At 37.4% G+C, this 17,524-nt stretch overlaps 1 protein-coding gene across 1 annotated transcript in view; it reads right to left on the bottom strand.

Moving 5' to 3' along the window:
* Pkn2 (protein kinase N2) overlaps positions 1–17,524 on the bottom strand; it is a 128,861-nt gene that overhangs the window by 72,478 nt on the left and 38,859 nt on the right. Inside the window, 2 exon segments of the mRNA XM_023724333.1 lie at positions 17,082–17,205; positions 17,207–17,383. Of these exon segments, the coding sequence (XP_023580101.1) occupies positions 17,082–17,205; positions 17,207–17,383 (301 nt within the window).

Raw genomic sequence — 17,524 nt, forward strand, 5'->3', positions numbered from 1 at the left:
TTTAATTACGTATTTTGTGTACTTCAGATGGCGTTTGTCAGATGTCAACAAAAAAAGTGGTTTTCCTTAGTACAATCTCTGGTTTTGCTTTTATTTTTTTCTTTTTAATGTATTTGATACAGGGCCTCACTATGCAGCTTGGACTCGTAGTGATCCTCCTGTTTTCAGCATCCCCAATGCTGGGATTGCAAGTGTGTACCACCATGCCCAGACTTGGTGGCTGGCTCAGCATGGCCAGCGGTGCGGCACGCAGTACAGAGCATTGAACCCTGGTCCCCGAGCTTGCCTAAGTAGGTGCTTAGTGTATTGAGCTATCTCACCAGCCCTCTGTTTAGCTATCTTAATGCATTAAAGACAATGGTGATAGGTAAGACTGTGACATTTTAAGGTAAAAGCAACTTAGGAATTAAAGTTTACAAAACTACCTATATCTGTTACATCTTACTATTTGAAAACTGTAAACTGCATTTCCTAGTAGAGACATCTTCATTCTGCATACAATGCTCAGTGTGGTGAATGCATAGTACTTTCACTCTTAAATATTTATCTTCTTCGTCCCCTCTGGTGATGATAATGTATATTATTAAGCACCATACATCTCTTACAATGGTTTAAAAATGCATTAGCAATACCAGACACTGGAGATGATGTGAAACAAATGCACTGCTGGTAGGACTGAAAAATACTACAGATACTTTTGAAAACATTTTCTCAGTTTCTACAATGTTTAACACTTTCTACATATGACTTAGCAATCACACTCCTTAAAAACTGTGCTGATATAACAACTGGCCCAGGAGCCAGTGACAGCTCAGGACTTAGTGCCTGGTTACGCAAACACAGGGACCAAATTTGATCCCTGGCACCACATGCTGTGTCGGGCCTGCCCCTGGCATGCCAAGACTGGGCGTGGTGGCACATGCCTGCAATCCCCACGCAGGGGAGGCTGAAAACAGGAGGATACTATGAGTCTGAGCTTCATAGTGAGACCCTGTACCAAAACAAAAAAAAAAAAAAAAACAACGACAACAAAATGGCTCATGTATATTTATAAAAGCTTTGCTGATGACTGCTCCAAACTGGAAAAAAAGAAACCCTAATATTCAACAATGAATCATTTTAATCACCTAGGGATTAAAAAACAAAACAAAACAACTACCAATACACACAGTTTCTGGATGAATCTAAAAGGCAATACACTGAGTGAAGAAGTTTCAAAAGGTTACATATTTATGATTCCATTTGTATGACATCCTTAAAAAGAGATCTCTAAAGACAAAGAACAGATCAGTGAATACTAGTGGTACAGTATAATTAGAAAAGGACAACACAAAAAAGGTTTCTGAGACAGTGGAACTATGAACTCTTCCTTTTCATGATTACTGTGGTGCTTAGACAAATGCATCTTAAAATTAATGAAATGGTACACCAAAACACTTATAATTTCTTTCAAAATATGTTTAAAGCAAGAAATTCAACTAGAAATAAAGAACTTATATGTTACCTAATAAAGTAGACTACAGATTCTACATTTACGTTTCTCTACCTATACAATTCAACTATAATTCCCATGTTACATTTAGGTAGACAAGAATGACTTCATAAGCCACCTTTTAAATACACACTAGGAAAGAAAAGTTCCTTATATAGCTACATTTTAGAAATTTAGAAGAATTTTCTATGATTGACTAAAAAATAATCCCAATACTATTAGTTTTATATTAAGTCAATGTTTCCCTTTAGAAGATTCAGTAAAGAAAAACCTAAGTCTAGTGGGGTTTGAAAAGATGGAAATAAGATACGCTAAAAACGGTGAAAACAGAGGGGCAGTATACTATACAAATGATTAGTTATACTTAAGCATAAAAAACTGCTTCTTTAGAGATAATGACTCATTCAAAAAATAAGATTCAGGAAACTGGCTCTTTCCTAACTATTTCCTCTTAGAGTCTCAGGTGCAACTAAAGCTTGATTACTAGCTCACTTTATATAGAGACCAGTAGTCTTTCTAGTAAAGTACAAAGGTACAATCAGCCTCAGCTAACCTTATCTTAAATTTGCGTGAGACAGTAATACCCTCTTTTTCTAAACACTCAATTGGCAAATTAAGTGTTAGGTACATTTATGATCTTCAATGTAATGTTCTGTTACACAGAACCATTGTAGAATCACCCAGGCAGTTTAACTATTTTGTAGACAGAACGTTTAAAATCCTGTTAGGTACCTGAAATTATACATTAACTATAGTCATCATAGTATACAATAAAAGAACACATTCTTCCTAAGGATCTGTACTCTTTGACCATTTGTCCACCTTTCCCCACCCACCAGCCTTTGCTAAAAAACATTTTGCTTTTTACCTCTATGAGTCCAGCTTCATTTATAGATTCCTTATAGTAGTGATGTCATTTAATATTTGTCTTTTGGACTTATTTCACCTAGAATATTCCCACTAGGGTTTTCCATGTTGTTGCAAATGTTAATTTTGTATTCTGCACCTTTAATGAAATATTTTATTAGTCCTAATAGTCTTTTAGTGGAATTTTTAGGAAATTCTATATATAGTCCAAAGAAAATTTCACTTCTTCCTTTCTTGTTTGGATGCTTTCTTTTTCTTGGATAAACTGTGCTGGCTAAGACTACAGTGAACAAAAAACAAAGTTACCATCATAGTCTTTTTCATGATCTTCGAAGAAAACCTTCAATGTTCACCATTAGGTATGATGTTAACAGTTGGCTTGTCACACAATGTCCTTTTACTATGCTGAAGAACATTTCCTTTGTATCTAATTTGTTGAGCTTTATCATGAAAGGAAAGCAATTTTGTCAGATATTTCTTCTACATTTACTGAGATACACACATGGTTTCTGCCCATCATATTATTTTTAAAGAATACAGAAGACCAACAGGAAGCAGTGTTCTGGGCAAGAAGAGAACAAGAAATAATTCATCTCCTACTACTCTGAAAATAAGTGGATACATCTTTTTTACAGTAATGATCTGAAATGATTGTGCCTTGACTTTATAATAACTTTTATTTTACAAAAAGTAAATACTTTATAGACATTGTTTTAGAGGCACATAAAGAACAAACTTCTTGAGCCACAGATATAGACAGCTCAGTGGCACAAGCTCCTGCCTGGCAAGCACAAGGTCCTTAGTTTGATCCTTGGCACCAAGAAAGAACAAGGAATATCTTCCTGTACAGTAATTGTCCAACAGACTGAAAATTTGTCCTTTATAATAATTTATTCTGCTTATGTATTTAATATCATATAAATTAACAAATGCTTCTGCTATAAATCTATTACTTTAAAGAACTGAAAGTGAAGGAAGATGGTCTTGAATCTTTGTGCTAGATCAAATAATATACTTTGTTTAATCTAAAACTTTATAGGCAGATCTAAAATCACTGTTAAAACTATTCAAATTCTCTATACTGCTGTTGTTCTAATAATGTCAAATCACTAAAAAGAGGTAGAAGGCTCTTATAACCAAGCTGTGCGACTATGCAAAGGGAAACACCCACAGCCTGGGGCCTAATATATGCAAAGACAACTTCAAAAAACAAAATCAGAATTGTGTGAACTCGTCAGATTTGAAACAAACTAAAGCATTAAGCAGCTACAAAAGAAAGCTGTATTATAAGCCAGGTATGGTGGTACATGTCTGTAATGCTAGCACTTGGAAAGCTGAGGCAGGAGAGCTGCTATGAGTTCAAAGCCGGTCTATACTAAAAAATGAGATCTTGTCTCAAAAATACTAGGGGCTGGGGAGAAGGCTCAGTGGAATAAGCGCTTGCCTGGCAAGCACAGGGGTCTGAGTTCTGTTAAAAAGCAAAACAACAAAAACCACCCAAATAAATGAATGCAAGCTATATTATACGTCTGTATTATATCTCTCCAATTATCTGAAGTCAACACTAAAAAAAGAGGTCAATAAAGAAAGTTTCTGATGTTATTTTTGTTATGGTTATGGTTTGTGTCTTGTCCCCTCAAAGCCTCATGCAGTCATGGGGCAATTCCTGGAGTTTGTCATGGACTGTTGCAGGCCTGGATGCTGCACCTGCCCTGGGGCAGGTACTGCATAACAAAGTAAGGAGGAGAGAGAAGCTGGCTAGCAGCCTGAGCTGCTGCCACTCCCTTTGCTCTCTGCTTTGTCCTATCATGAAAGGCTGCTGCTCTCTGCCATGTGCCCCTCTGCCTTGAAGCCAGCTGAGTATGCACTGAAACCTTCAGTAACTGTGAGCTAGGTAAACCTTTCCTGGGGGCCTGCCCATTAGCTCAGTTGTTTAAGTGCCTGCTTCAACAAAGCATTCAGGCTCAGGACGCTGTGGTTCAATCCCCAGGTCCTGAAGCCAAACCAGACCTGCCCTGAAGGTATCCTGAGGCCCATAAAAACAAAATCCTTTCCTTTCCTAATTTTGAGTGCTGGGTATTTGTCCCAGCAACAACAGAACAGTAACTGAGACAATCCTAAAACTTTTTTGCATTGTCTCAAAGACAACATCTTATTATGTAGTTTATGGTGGTCTTAAACTCACAACAATCCTGACTCAGCTTGCAAGTAAGTAGGAGTACATGTATGCGCCACCACAGCCGGCTCTAAAATTTATTTTCTGCTTGGTTCTCTAAGTTACTTAATGTTTAAAGTTCCATAATAAATTACGATTTAATAATATTTTCATAGACTAATACAAGATTTTGATTCGCTGTTTCTTTTTGAGATGTATTACTCAAAACTAAAAAAAAAAAAAAAAAAGTTCCAGGTTCTATGTATGCCTAGAAAATAGATGAATGAAAATGTCTCTGCCTCACAGATCATATAGTTTAATAATATAAACGTGTAGAAATAAACTGCAATGCAACAACAAACATACAGAGTAGCACAATAAAGACAAGCCCAGAATGTCAGAAAGTTTTGTGGTACTATCCATATTGGTTTTTGAGTGAGCCCAGTAATTTCAGGGTAGAACTGTAAGATCAATTTTTTAACTTATGAAGCTACAAAAAAGACAAACTTAATCTGAAGTTAGAAAAGAGAGATCAGTGGTTTCCAAGGGTGGGGTTTGATGATCAGGGATTGGGACTGACTGGGAAAGTACACAGGAAACCACTAAACTGATTATATTGATGGTTAGCTTAATATATTAAATACACTTGCTAAAATAATCAAAGTGTATACTCCTATATTACATGTATCATGTAATTTATACTTCAATAAAATTCATTTTCAGAAGAGCAAATGGGCTACTTTTTATGTTTCTAAATCTCTTCTGTATTTCAATGAATTACAAAGTAGTGATCAGGATTCTGTGAGGCAGAAATGTTTTCTCTAAATAAACACTTAAAGAACTGTTTAAAGCTCCAGTTCTGCTTCTTATTTTAGCATTCTAAAGATGTAATGCACAAAATATGTAGAGCTCGGCAGAGTCCCAATCACAACAGGCTATTTTTGAGTATATAATATTGCTACTAAAAATAGCATTTTCATAATACACATTCAAATAATGCAATTACTGAATCTGTGGCAAAGAGAATGTGAGCCGAATCAGAGATCTCTCTAACTGGCTTGATGATTCTGAGGAAATTAATTTGTATTTTTAGGAATATTTCAATTTTAAAATAAGGTTGGTAGATTACTTTTCTCATTACTAAGACAAAATACCCACTACCCAAAATTAAAAGAGGAAAGGTTTATTTAGTTCAGTTTCATAGAGGTTTTAGTCCATAACTGGCTGACTCCATGGCGGAGTAGCACTGCAGACAGGTACTGCAGAAGAAAAACAGTTTATGACAGGTGAAAGGCACCAAAGCAAGAAGGGATGACCACAGCTCTGTCTATTCTTTATAATACTTAAAAAATTTTTTTTTTCAGTTTTTTAATTTTTATTTTTATTTACTTAGCGACAGGGTCTTGCTGTGTAGCTCAGGATGGTCTTGAGTTCACAATGTAGCCCAGGCTGGCATTAAACTTAAGGTGATCCTCCTGCTTCAGCCTCTATCCCTGATATCCAGGCTTAGGACAGGTAGGAATCATTCCTTAGAACATAAGACTGGTTTCAGCAGGCTCATCCCTTACTTTTATACTGTAAACTGATACTTTGGTGTAACAGTAACCAGCTGTGCATCTCAGCACCTTTCTTGAGGGGTACTGGAAGTAATCTATGTGTTTACCACTTGTATGATGAATGGCAGAGTGCACATGTGCAGAAGTGTGAAAACAGGATTTGATCTTTATCCTCCAACTAACTAGTTCTGGATATGTAAACCTCAGCATCACACAGGGTCTAATAGACCCACAACACTCTAGGATTTGTGTAAAGTTATTTTTAGTTTTATTTTTTTCTGGTAGAAGTAGCCCAATTCATTACAATGTCATATGAAAAAAGATTTGGAAGTTTCAGAGGAGGTCAAAAATGAATCATCATATTATTCATGCATGGATGATGAAGATGATTTTAACATTATCACAGGAACTCTAGCCTTGTGAACCAAAGTTCCTGTAACAGTGAAAAGGAGCAAGAATCAAGTGATACAGATACAGAGAATGCAGACCTCCTTGACTCAGACTACAAACAAAACAGCAATGTGAGCACATAATTGATTAGTCAAAATGTTGCAAAATGGCCATGCAACCTATTAGGAAGCATCCAGTGTTAGAACTAAGTCCTAAAATATAGTGAGGGTCTTGGCAGGGGTGAAACCTATTGAACAGAATGCCAACACTGCCATTTGATGTTGAAAATTGTAACATCAATTGCAATTGATGAAACGCTACATGATGGTCAGAAATACAGAGGCTGAAATCTAAGAAGAATGCTCTGTATACAATAGCCATATTAAAAAATGCATTTATTATGACACTTCAATAGCTAGACTGAAAACATCAATGTTCTACTGTACTTAGCAGGGATTCTCATGATAATCACAGGTATGTAAAAGACTCATCACTATGTAGAAGTGATAAGTCAAAATACGAATAAAAACATATGGCTGTTATGGTTTATGTGTGTTTGTCCCTCGAAAGCCTCATGTAGTCACTAAGGTGAAGTTCTACGGTTTGTGATTAATTCATCATCCAAGGCTGGGATTATGGGTATGAGTGCAACATCCTCCCTGGTGTGGAAAGCCTTCCTGAGAGACAGCCTTGCTCTCTGTTGCCACTGTTGCTGCTACTCCTTCCATTTACTCTTGCTCTTTGCTGCCATGAACTGCAGCCCTCTGCCATGGGCCCGTCCGCTTTTGAGCCAGCCGAGTACAAACTGAAACCTCCGGTAACTGTGAGCTAAATAAACCTTTCCTTCCTTCATTTTGGGTGTTGGGCATTCCCAGCTAGGAGAGAACAGCAACTGAGACAAGGCCCTTAGATGCTAAGGCTTCCTACGCTTTCAATTTACACATTTATCCTGGAACCCAGCAATCAAGTCCTTATTTACAGTAATAAACTGAATGATGTTGTGACCAGAATTTTGCTCCCATCCCACAAACTAATCAGAATGTGGCCTTCAATAATTGGTTTACAAGTTTCCAATTGATGTTACATTTGCTAACAAGCTAACCAGCGTGGGACATGTACACAGGAACAGATTAGAAATTCCAAATGAAATGTTGCAATTTCAAAACAGAGAATTATACAGTACAATCTTTGGATTTTAGAAAGACGTAACATTGGGCTCATAGATGAAAAAGAAAAACAAACTGGTACTGCTGATGTCAACACTTCTCTGTGATGGAAATACTGATGGTGAACCTCCACAAAATGGAAGCCTGAGATGCAAACTTCAAACAACAAAACCAAAAGCAGAGTAGATGTTTTTGATGAGTTATACAGTAACTATGATGTCACCCCAAAACACAAAGCATTGGCCAATGGTTGTTTTACTTCACCCTGAACATGTGTGGTACAGTTTTATAGTTTACAAAGAAAATAAGTGTCAAGTATCATGGAGAAATGTTCTTAAGAGGGTTGGGATTGGATCTCATAAGGTATCATTTATAGCAGAAGACAAATCAATGTTTTTGCGGGAACTAGGCAAAAATATTGTGGAGCACACTTGTGAGCTGACAGGTGCGACATCACAAAGATCTACTACAACAACACGAAAACAAAAAAAATGTGTCAAACGTGCACTACAACAAAGTATAGGAAAACCACACGTGCTATCACTGTAAGTGACACTTAAGTATGGAACATGCAGTTGTCATGTATGAAGACTGTCTTAGCTGTGATAGCTCAAGCAAAGTTTATTATTGTGGTCAACTTTTGTTTTTACACTGTAGTTCACATAGCTTTTCATCTTCAATGTTATCTTTTAGGTTTTGTAAGAAATCTTGATGTCTATTCTAAGCACTTCTTGCATATTTGGTATTTTATTGACATATCTCCCTTTCAAGTATATGTTGTACAATATAGTAGGACACTCCTGACAAAACGGAATGAAGAGAGATGACAAGACTGCCACATAGAAAAGAAAAGCTAAACACATGTGCTGTTAGTGTGAGACCTGTGTGTGGAACATAGATAGCTGTCATGTATGCAAACTGCTCTGGGCATGACAGTTGAAGCAAAACTTACTTTAGTGGTAGGGTTCTTTTGGTATTTTTACTATAGTTCATATAGAAATTTATTTCTGATGTTATCTTTTAGGTTTTGTATGCAAGCAAGTACACAGCTGAAGTTGAAATTTAGTCTAAATGCACAATACATGGGAAAAATTTAATAATTTATTTTATCGATATTTTATATTCCTGATAACCATACACTGTATAGTGTAATATGAACTGCCTGACAAAACAGCAAGACCATTGAGATGTCAAGTATATTCTACAGAAATGCCTGGAAGTTTTCAACATTTCAGATTAAAACTAAATCCATGTCTATTACCATGCACTAAAATCAAAATGGATCAAAGTTCTAAATATTAAAATAGAAACACTAAATCTACTGAAGAGAGATTAGGTAGAAATCTTAAAGATACAGGGGTACAAAAATCAAACTGCATGGGACAATGCTTCAAAGAATCAACATCTGCAATCTCATTGAAAAGTCTTTGCACAAAAAAAAAAAAAGAATAATCACAAAGTAAAAAGAAAAGCCTTGAATTGGGAAAAATTTTTACTAATACTGTTTTTTTTTTTTGTTTTTTTGCAGAACCAGGGATTGAACTCAGGCCCTTGTGCTTGCCAGGGAAGGGCTTATTCCACTGAGCCATCTCCCTGGCCCTGGGAAAAATTTTTAGACAGCTGTCCCTCAGACAAAGGACTTCTATCTAGAACATATATAAAGACCTTTAAAAAAAAAAAAAAAAATCAGGCCCCCCCAATCCAAAAAAGGGCACCTAAAATGATTATATACTTGTCAGATGAAGAAATACAAATGAAAAATACAAGAAAAAATGTTCAACATCAATGGTCATTTGAAAAATGCAAATTAAAGCAACACTGAGATTCCATCTCATCCCAGAAAGGATGGCCATCACCAAGAAGCCAACCAATAACAAATGCTGGAAAGGCTGTGGGAGAAAAGGAACTTTTCTCTACTGTTGATGGGAGTATAGGTGTAGACTGGCACAATCACTGTGCAAATCAGTGTAGAGATTCCTCAAAAAAAAAAAAAAAAAAAAAAAAAAGACTAGAAGTCCCATTTCACCCAGGTGTTCTTCTTCTAGGTGTTTTTCCTGAACTGAAAACATCATATCACAGTGACATATGTGCATCCATGTTTACAGCAATGCCACCTGTCATAGCTCAATCTTGGAAATAACCCAGATGCTCATCAGCTGAGGAATGGATAAAAGATGCAGTGTCTTCATATAATGGAGTACTACTCAGCTATAAAAAGGATACACTGTAGGCTTCTATAAATGGATACAACTAGAGACTGTATTCGTAAGTGAAACCAGACATTGCATTGTCTAAGAAACTGAAAAGTAAATAAAGTGCAAAATGTATAACACATTGTAAAAGGGAAAGAAAAGTGCTCAAAAAAAAAAAAAAAAAAAAAAACCCAAAAAACAACTGGGATAGGAGATAGGGAAAAAGGGAAAATTTAAAAAGATGTATGATTTAAATATATATTTGTTATACACACACACACACACACCCATACAAGATAGCTAGGATTACTGTACTACTTATTTCTATTAGTTCACAGAAAGGAACAGGTAGTGCTTATATTGTTTGATCAACTTTGTATGCCTGTATCTTGTAATCTGAGCAACCTTGAAGATAATAATATGCAATGAAAGAGCCATGGTTAATTTTCTATTATCGTGATTTGAAATTCTGTATTATCTTTTTCTATTAAAAATTAAAAAATAGGAGGGGCAGGGAGATGGCTTAGTAGAATAAGTGCTTCCTTGGCAAGCGCAAGGGCCTGAGTTCAATCTTCCTGGTTCCGCCAAAAAAACAAGACCAGGGAGACAGCTCAGCGGCTTAAGCACTTGACTGGCAAACACAAGATCCAAAGTTCAGTCCCCAGTACCAAAAAGAAAACAAACACAAGGAAAGCGAGAGACATCTGCTATCGGTGTAAATAATGTGTGTGCTTGAAACATGCTATGGTCATGTGTGTAGACTATCTTAGGTGTGATAACTGAAATAAAGATTTGTCGAGTACTATAGGTATTTTGACTGTAGTCCAAATAGGAATTTAGTCAGACCGGCCAAATAGCTCAGCAGATTAAAGTGCCTGCAAGCAGGTGCAGGGGCCAGGGATCCGATCTTACTGTCCTGCCAGCCCCGCTCCTGGGGTGTGCTGGGACAGCAATTGAGACTGGGTGTGGTGGTGCACACCTGTAATCCCACACTTGGGAGGCTGTAAACAGGCGGATCACTACGAGTCCAATCTAGTAGTGAGACCCTGAACACTCTGTAGACACTTTATATATATATATATATATTTCTGATGTTCTTTTTTACAGTGTTCACCAAAAAGTCAACATTGAAAAATATGCTTTTTAAATAACTAATAAAAACTAAAATGCTATACTTTATTTTTATTGTGTTTTCCATGTTAAGTACTCATTGTTTAACATATTAAAACTCATTAAAAACAAAACAAACAAAAAAAAAACCTCATCGATAGAAATACTCTACGTAACTGTGGGCCCAACAGTCCCATGCTTCTTCACGTTGGTGACAAAGTTCGCCTTATGCTCTGGAAGCTCTTCCTGGTGCCTTTGACTGCAGTACCACACCATCAATCAATTCCAGGGTCACACACACTAGATTAAGCCACCTCTGCAAAAGCTCTAACTATGACCCTATGAGGCTGTGGGGGACATCTTACCACAAACCTAACAGCTGGTTTTCTATGACTTCTTTCATTTTAAGTATTTAAGCATGCTCACATAGTTGGAAATCTACACACACACCCTCCAAATAAAATTCCTAAATGTCAGATGCTGAAGGTGATACATAAAAGGGAATTTTATCAAGCACACTGATTATGAGGAGTATTTTCTACAACATGAATGTTTTGGGGTTTTGAGATGAGGATGTGATACGGAGTTCGGGCTGGCCTTGAACCAATTTTTTAGATGAGGCTGGCCTTGAACTCAAAGCAATCCTCCTGTATCATCCTCCCAAGTGCTAGAATTACGAGGTATGCACCATCATGCCTAGTGAAATAGTTAATTTTACTTACATCGATTACTTTTCATTATCTAGTTACACAGGTTCTTCCTCAAGTCTCTATGGTGCAAGGTATTTTATACAGATGACTTTATACAGATGAAGAAACTTGACGATTATAGAGATAAAATATTTTCCTCAAGACATCATCTTTGTAAAGAGAGAGCTACTAGTTTTCATATGTAACTTTTGTAGAAAAAGTTATACAAAGAATGTGATGGGCAAAAGCTAGCCCAAACATAGGGGAATATTTTGTTGAACAGCTACTCAACAAAAAATATTACCTTTAGGGAGAGGGTACTTTTTCCTTTTACTTTCTGAACTATTAAAAAATTTCCCACAGTGCTGGTAAAAATAAGACTGAAACCCAAGACTGTATTTCCCTTTTATTTTCTATGCTTTCAGAACAAAAGTTTTACTTTCAACTTTTTCTGTATACTAATTTTTAATTTCAAGTTTTCATTTTTCTTACTAAACAGTATGTTTAATAGTTGAGTGGTTAATTCAGTGTAGTGCACAGCAACAAAGGTCATAGGTTTGATTAATTACATCTGCAAAGAATAAAAATACTCCTTGTCCTCAGAATGCATTCTGACTTTAAAGTCTTCTGGAAAACTTGTGCTGCTGATCATTAGAATTTTTTTTGTTTTGGCGGAACTGGGGATTGAATTCATGCCCTTGTTATTCTACAGAGCTATCTTCCCAGCCCTTGATCATTAGAATTAATCAGGTAAAAGCATGAAGCTGATTCAGTACAAACAATAATAGTGGAAAGTAACTAATGTCCTATTGACAGAGGATAATAGTATATATATTATTATTCATTTCCACATAAATCTTTCTTCATAGTCATCAGCTCATTCCCCGTCTAAATAAAATATAAGGCCTTAAACAAGAGTAGTTTCTGTACTTGTAGAAAAGCTAAAAATTGTGTCACAAGCTTATAACAGTTTTCTAAAATAATATATCTTCTTGTCTCCCTTTCCAACACAAGCATCCACCTGCTCTGCAGAGGGTTACTCAAGGGATGCCTTTGGTGGTGGTGGGGGAATCAATTAGCAATGAGGAGGGAAAACGCCCTAAATGTTCTTACTGTATTCCAGATATGGGGATCTCACAGTCACAGTCTCTTACTCCTTTAGAGTGCTTCATTAGGCACCGGAAGACGTTTGATCTTTACATGCTGAAAAAGAGCTGTTTAATCCAAATGAAATGCAGAGGAAAGTATCAACTGTGATGCTAGTTTATAACTAAAAAGATAATGTAAAAAAAAAAAAAAAGGTAAAAATGTCTTACATTCAGTTTTTGTTTGCATTAAGGTTACTGTTACTTAAGTTTTGAAATGTAGATGTGAGCAACAGGAGAACTGGGCAGTTCAGCCGTGTGTACCATTACTGAAAGTAAGGCTTCCACTATATTTGCCTTTCTAAAGGGTGGGCTTTTAACAGCTGTAGTCAAAGCCTTTACAAGGCTACACCCATTCTTAGCCCAGTTTATGTAAGCTCCTCAAGGACAATACATTTTAAAGAAGTAAAAAGCAGTTTGGAATGTTCACAGTTCATGACCCTGATTTATTCAGACTTATGAACTACATTAAAAAGATGTAACGTTAATCTTAAACCAAGCTTTTTTTTTTTTTTTTTTTTTTTTTTTTGTTTTGCTCCTTGAATGCCTTCAGGGCACTTTTGCATGGCTGGAGTGTTGTGGGGATCGAACTACAGCAAACTGAAGCTGCCAGCATTGTGGAAGCAGCCACTTAAAGAACTGAGCTAGGGCTGGGCCCCCTTAAACCAAGCTTTGACTTCTATGGAAATACAGGCAGCATTACAAGCTGCTACTGCATTTGGAGAGCAATATTGTTAATTTAAATAGCCACGAGATAGCCAGTGGAACTTCCAGTTCCCACTGGAGCCCAAATACTCAGATCCCTGGTGGCCTAATAGCTAGACAGGAAAACTAGAAAAGACATTTTCTCTCAAGTGTATATTAACTAGAACCAAGCCTTCAGTTATTAAATTTTAGCTATTTACCAGAAGAAAGATGAACACCCCTCTGATTTCTTGTAATTTTTAATAGCGGCACTGGTAAAACATACTTTGTGAGAGTTAATTAAATACAGGGACAGATTACTCTTACAGATAAGTTCAAGAGCTACAAAAGATAGCTTCTGCTCCAGACAACTCATTTGATATTTTAGTAAAAACTGCTTAAGTGTCCTATAACTGGAACTGGGAGAAAACCAGGGAGAGGAAACAAAGAGATCAAAAATGCTGCCATTATTGCGGCCTCAAAACAGACCCTAAGTCTGATTCTTTTGGCTCCGAAAAGAGTTCAACGATGATGACGTTCATCTGCTACTGCTGTCAAAGCCAGGCCAGTATAAGAGGGACTGCCGTAAGAGGCCCACAAGCCAAACCCTGACTGCCAAGGCAGCCACTGGAAGTGAGACTGCACTCTGAGGCGGAGGCCCCAGAGCTCAGACTCAGCTTCCCAGGAGGTCCAGCAGGACTACAGGGCCCTGGGCCTGCCTCCTCCCTCTGGCCAGACTGTTACCTCTACCTGCTATCTCCATGGAGGAGCCCTGAGTAATCATGACTAGAGGAAAACCCAGCCTATTGCTGGATATTGGCACAGGTCTCTTTGTCCTTCTCCAGCCCTGACTTCCCTTCCAGTCATTGTACCTCAATAAAAAGACTTTAAAAGACATCTGGCTTTAGCTGTAACTGAGATACTGTAACTGAGATACTACAATATATTCAGGTTGCTAACTAATCATAATTATGCTAAGACTAGTTTTTACAAACGTAATATATATTGTTGTTCATGTACAAGGACTTAAAATGTATTTCATTCGTTTAATCTGACTGTATTTCACAGTAGGTATAAATTAATCTGGTTGATTTCTGTAGCTCAGGTATTTCATGCTCACAGTTAATAAAGGTGTGATGTCTCAACTAACGCTAGAGAGACTTATAACAAACTGTCAGATTCCATGAATAAAGGGATCTAAGAGCTAGTGAGTTACAATTACTAGGTCTTAAAAAAGCTTATAAATGTACCTGTGAGCTCGAATGTTCATGCTTTGATTATATGAGCTCTAATTTCTCAGAAAATTTGTTCTTTCCTAGAAGATAATACCAAAACTTAGGTAATCATGCAGGGAAAATCTATAACAAATATGCTAAATTAAGATTCCTTTTACTGGTATCCACCAGATTTTGTCTATAGAGAGGCATATTAAGCCCTGAAAACAGGGCCCGGGAGATGGCTCAGTAGAAAAAGTGCTTGCCTGGCAAGCGCAAGGGTCTGAGTTCAATCCCGGGTTCCGCAAAAAAAAAAAAAAAAAAAAAAAAGAGTATTTTAGGGCTGGGGAGATAGCTCAGTAGAATAAGCACCTGCCTGGCAAGTGCAGCGTCCTGAGTTCAACCCTCAGTACCACCAAAAAATAAAAGGCCAAGGCCTGAAAACTAAAAAGTTGTATCTTGCTCAGTGGGCCCCAGATATCTCACATAAGCTGCAGAAGTTAAAAGGGTTTGAAGGAATAAATTTGTCTGAGTTGAGGTGTTTCATATTAGAAAGGATACAGAATAAAATTATAGATGGAAAATGAAAATAATAATACTAGCATCCCATGGGGACGAAGGCCAGTAGAAAAACAGAAAAAAAAGTGATGCTTCCCTGGATCCAGACAGAGAAAAGGGATATTTCAAGGACAAATATTCAAAGCTGCTAGAAAAGAAAAAAAAAGTGTTCATTATAAAATCAAAGAAAGTTTCAGATTGATAAGATCGTAAGTCTTTACTTCTCAGCCTAAAGGAACCCATGTTAACTGCTAATATAAAGAAAAAGCCTGTTAGACATTTGATAGAAGCTCATGCAGATTTGTCAGTAGTTACCCAGCCAGTGACCCCATTTACAAACTGAAAAATACTGTGTTTTCCCTAGGCCCGGTAATTCATGTGCCCCAGTAACAATAAAAAAGACCAGTTTGTTTGAGACAATATACAATGGCCATGGAAGATAAAAGAGATTAAACCCCACACTTAAGAGATATCTCCTAATGGACCTACAAAAGGTTCTAACTTGTCTTTTTCATAATTATCCTGTTGATACTATTACTTGGCCCATGCACCCAAAAAATGCCTGTTATCTACTGGGTCTTTAGATAGAACCTCTGAAGAATATATCTGACTGCTGGTCAACAACTATGACCCCATTCAGCCTAAAGAAGCCAGAATGGTTATCACCCACAATCCCGTCACAGCAGTTCAGGTTACTTCTTCAGAGGGGGCAATGTTGTAGGCAGCTGAGTTAGAAATATTATAGGCAGTCAGACAGGGCCAGGCCCTCAAAGGAGACAGCACAGAAGACAAAGATACCTTACAAGTGTAGGAGGGACGGATGCTCCTGCTGTGAGCTAGGCCTAAAGACCTAAAGGCCAAACAAATGCTAACCTCCCTAAATAGCAGCATCCAGTGGGGCCGGGGAGATGGCTTAATGGAATAAGTGCTTCCCTGGCAAGCGCAAGGGCCTGAGTTCAATCCCCAGTTCCAAAGGAAAAAAAAAAAAAAAAAAAAAAAGGCATCCGGGATTGATCATTACCCTAAGAAAGCCAGAAGAAATCATTACCTGATGGCCACCAAATAAGGTCCTGTTTTACATTCATGCCCCCTTGCCTTCCCATTTGGTCCTGGACTTAATCAATTTTACCTGAGCAATGGTGCTTGTAATCGCATTGATTGACCATAGTTTTGTCCCACCTCCTGCCCACCTAAGCGAGTTCCCATTCTCTCCACCTTAGCCCCACGTGGTTTTACACTATAAAAGTCCCTGGAAGAGACAGCTTTCCAGGGAACACCCTACTCGGGGACCCCTCCTGTTTCTCTCTTGGACAGGAGCTTTCTTTCTCTCAATAAATATATTCTGCTCATAACCTCCGTTTGTTCCTAAAATTCATTCTTCGGTTTTAAAGAACACGAACTCGTGCAGGTCAGGTCAGATCATTTTTCCCTATGTCATATGGAGGCCACCCACCCGAGATCAGTTTTTCTCCCTGTATCATCCTCACCCACCCTTGTCACCAGCTCTGGCACCATGCAACTTCTGACCTGTCCTCACCCACCCTAGTGACCAGCTCTAGCACCATGCAGCTTTTGACCCTTTCCAACAGCTGAAATGACCATGAAGGGCAAATGTCTTGAATTGATCAGGACATCAAGTCACCACAGTAGCACAACTAAAGACACTCATGCAAGAGGATGCCTGGGATGCTTCACAAAGTGGCAAGAATAACGAGGTAAGTGTATGAAGTAAGGCAGAGGGTTTTGAGGAGATTTAATGGCAATATGTCTTTTATTTTGATAAATTTTTAAATTAAACATTCAAAAAATAAAATAATATACTGGTTTTAGCATACTATATAAACATCAAGTAAAATACCGTACCTGTAACATCTTCTGGATCTGACACAACAATATGTGCATTCAATTCCTGTAGCTTGTGATGTAGTTCTTCTAACTTCTTGTTTGATTTTTTCAAAATGTTGTCCACATATGCCAAACTTTTTTTTATCTGTTGTGACTTTCCTTAGATTTTCAGCTCCTTCTTTGATTTTTAGTTCTTTCCTTATTTCTCTCTTGATCCAATCCTTGATATCATCCAATTTCTGTTGCACCACTGTATCTGAAAAGTCTAATTTCTGAACAGAACTCACATTCTCAGAAAGTGGAAGAGTTCGGGAATCGCCCTATGAAAACAAAACATAAATAGGAGTTTAGGAAAGTTAGCCATTTAGTAAAATATATAGCAATAAAAATAATACTGTTTTGCCAGAGATATAGCTCAGTGGCACAGTATTTGCCTGGCAAGCATCAAGGTTCTGAGTTTG

The sequence above is a fragment of the Octodon degus genome, unplaced genomic scaffold (genome assembly GCF_000260255.1).
Source record: "Octodon degus isolate 3935 unplaced genomic scaffold, OctDeg1.0 scaffold00109, whole genome shotgun sequence".
Lineage (NCBI taxonomy): Eukaryota > Metazoa > Chordata > Mammalia > Rodentia > Octodontidae > Octodon > Octodon degus.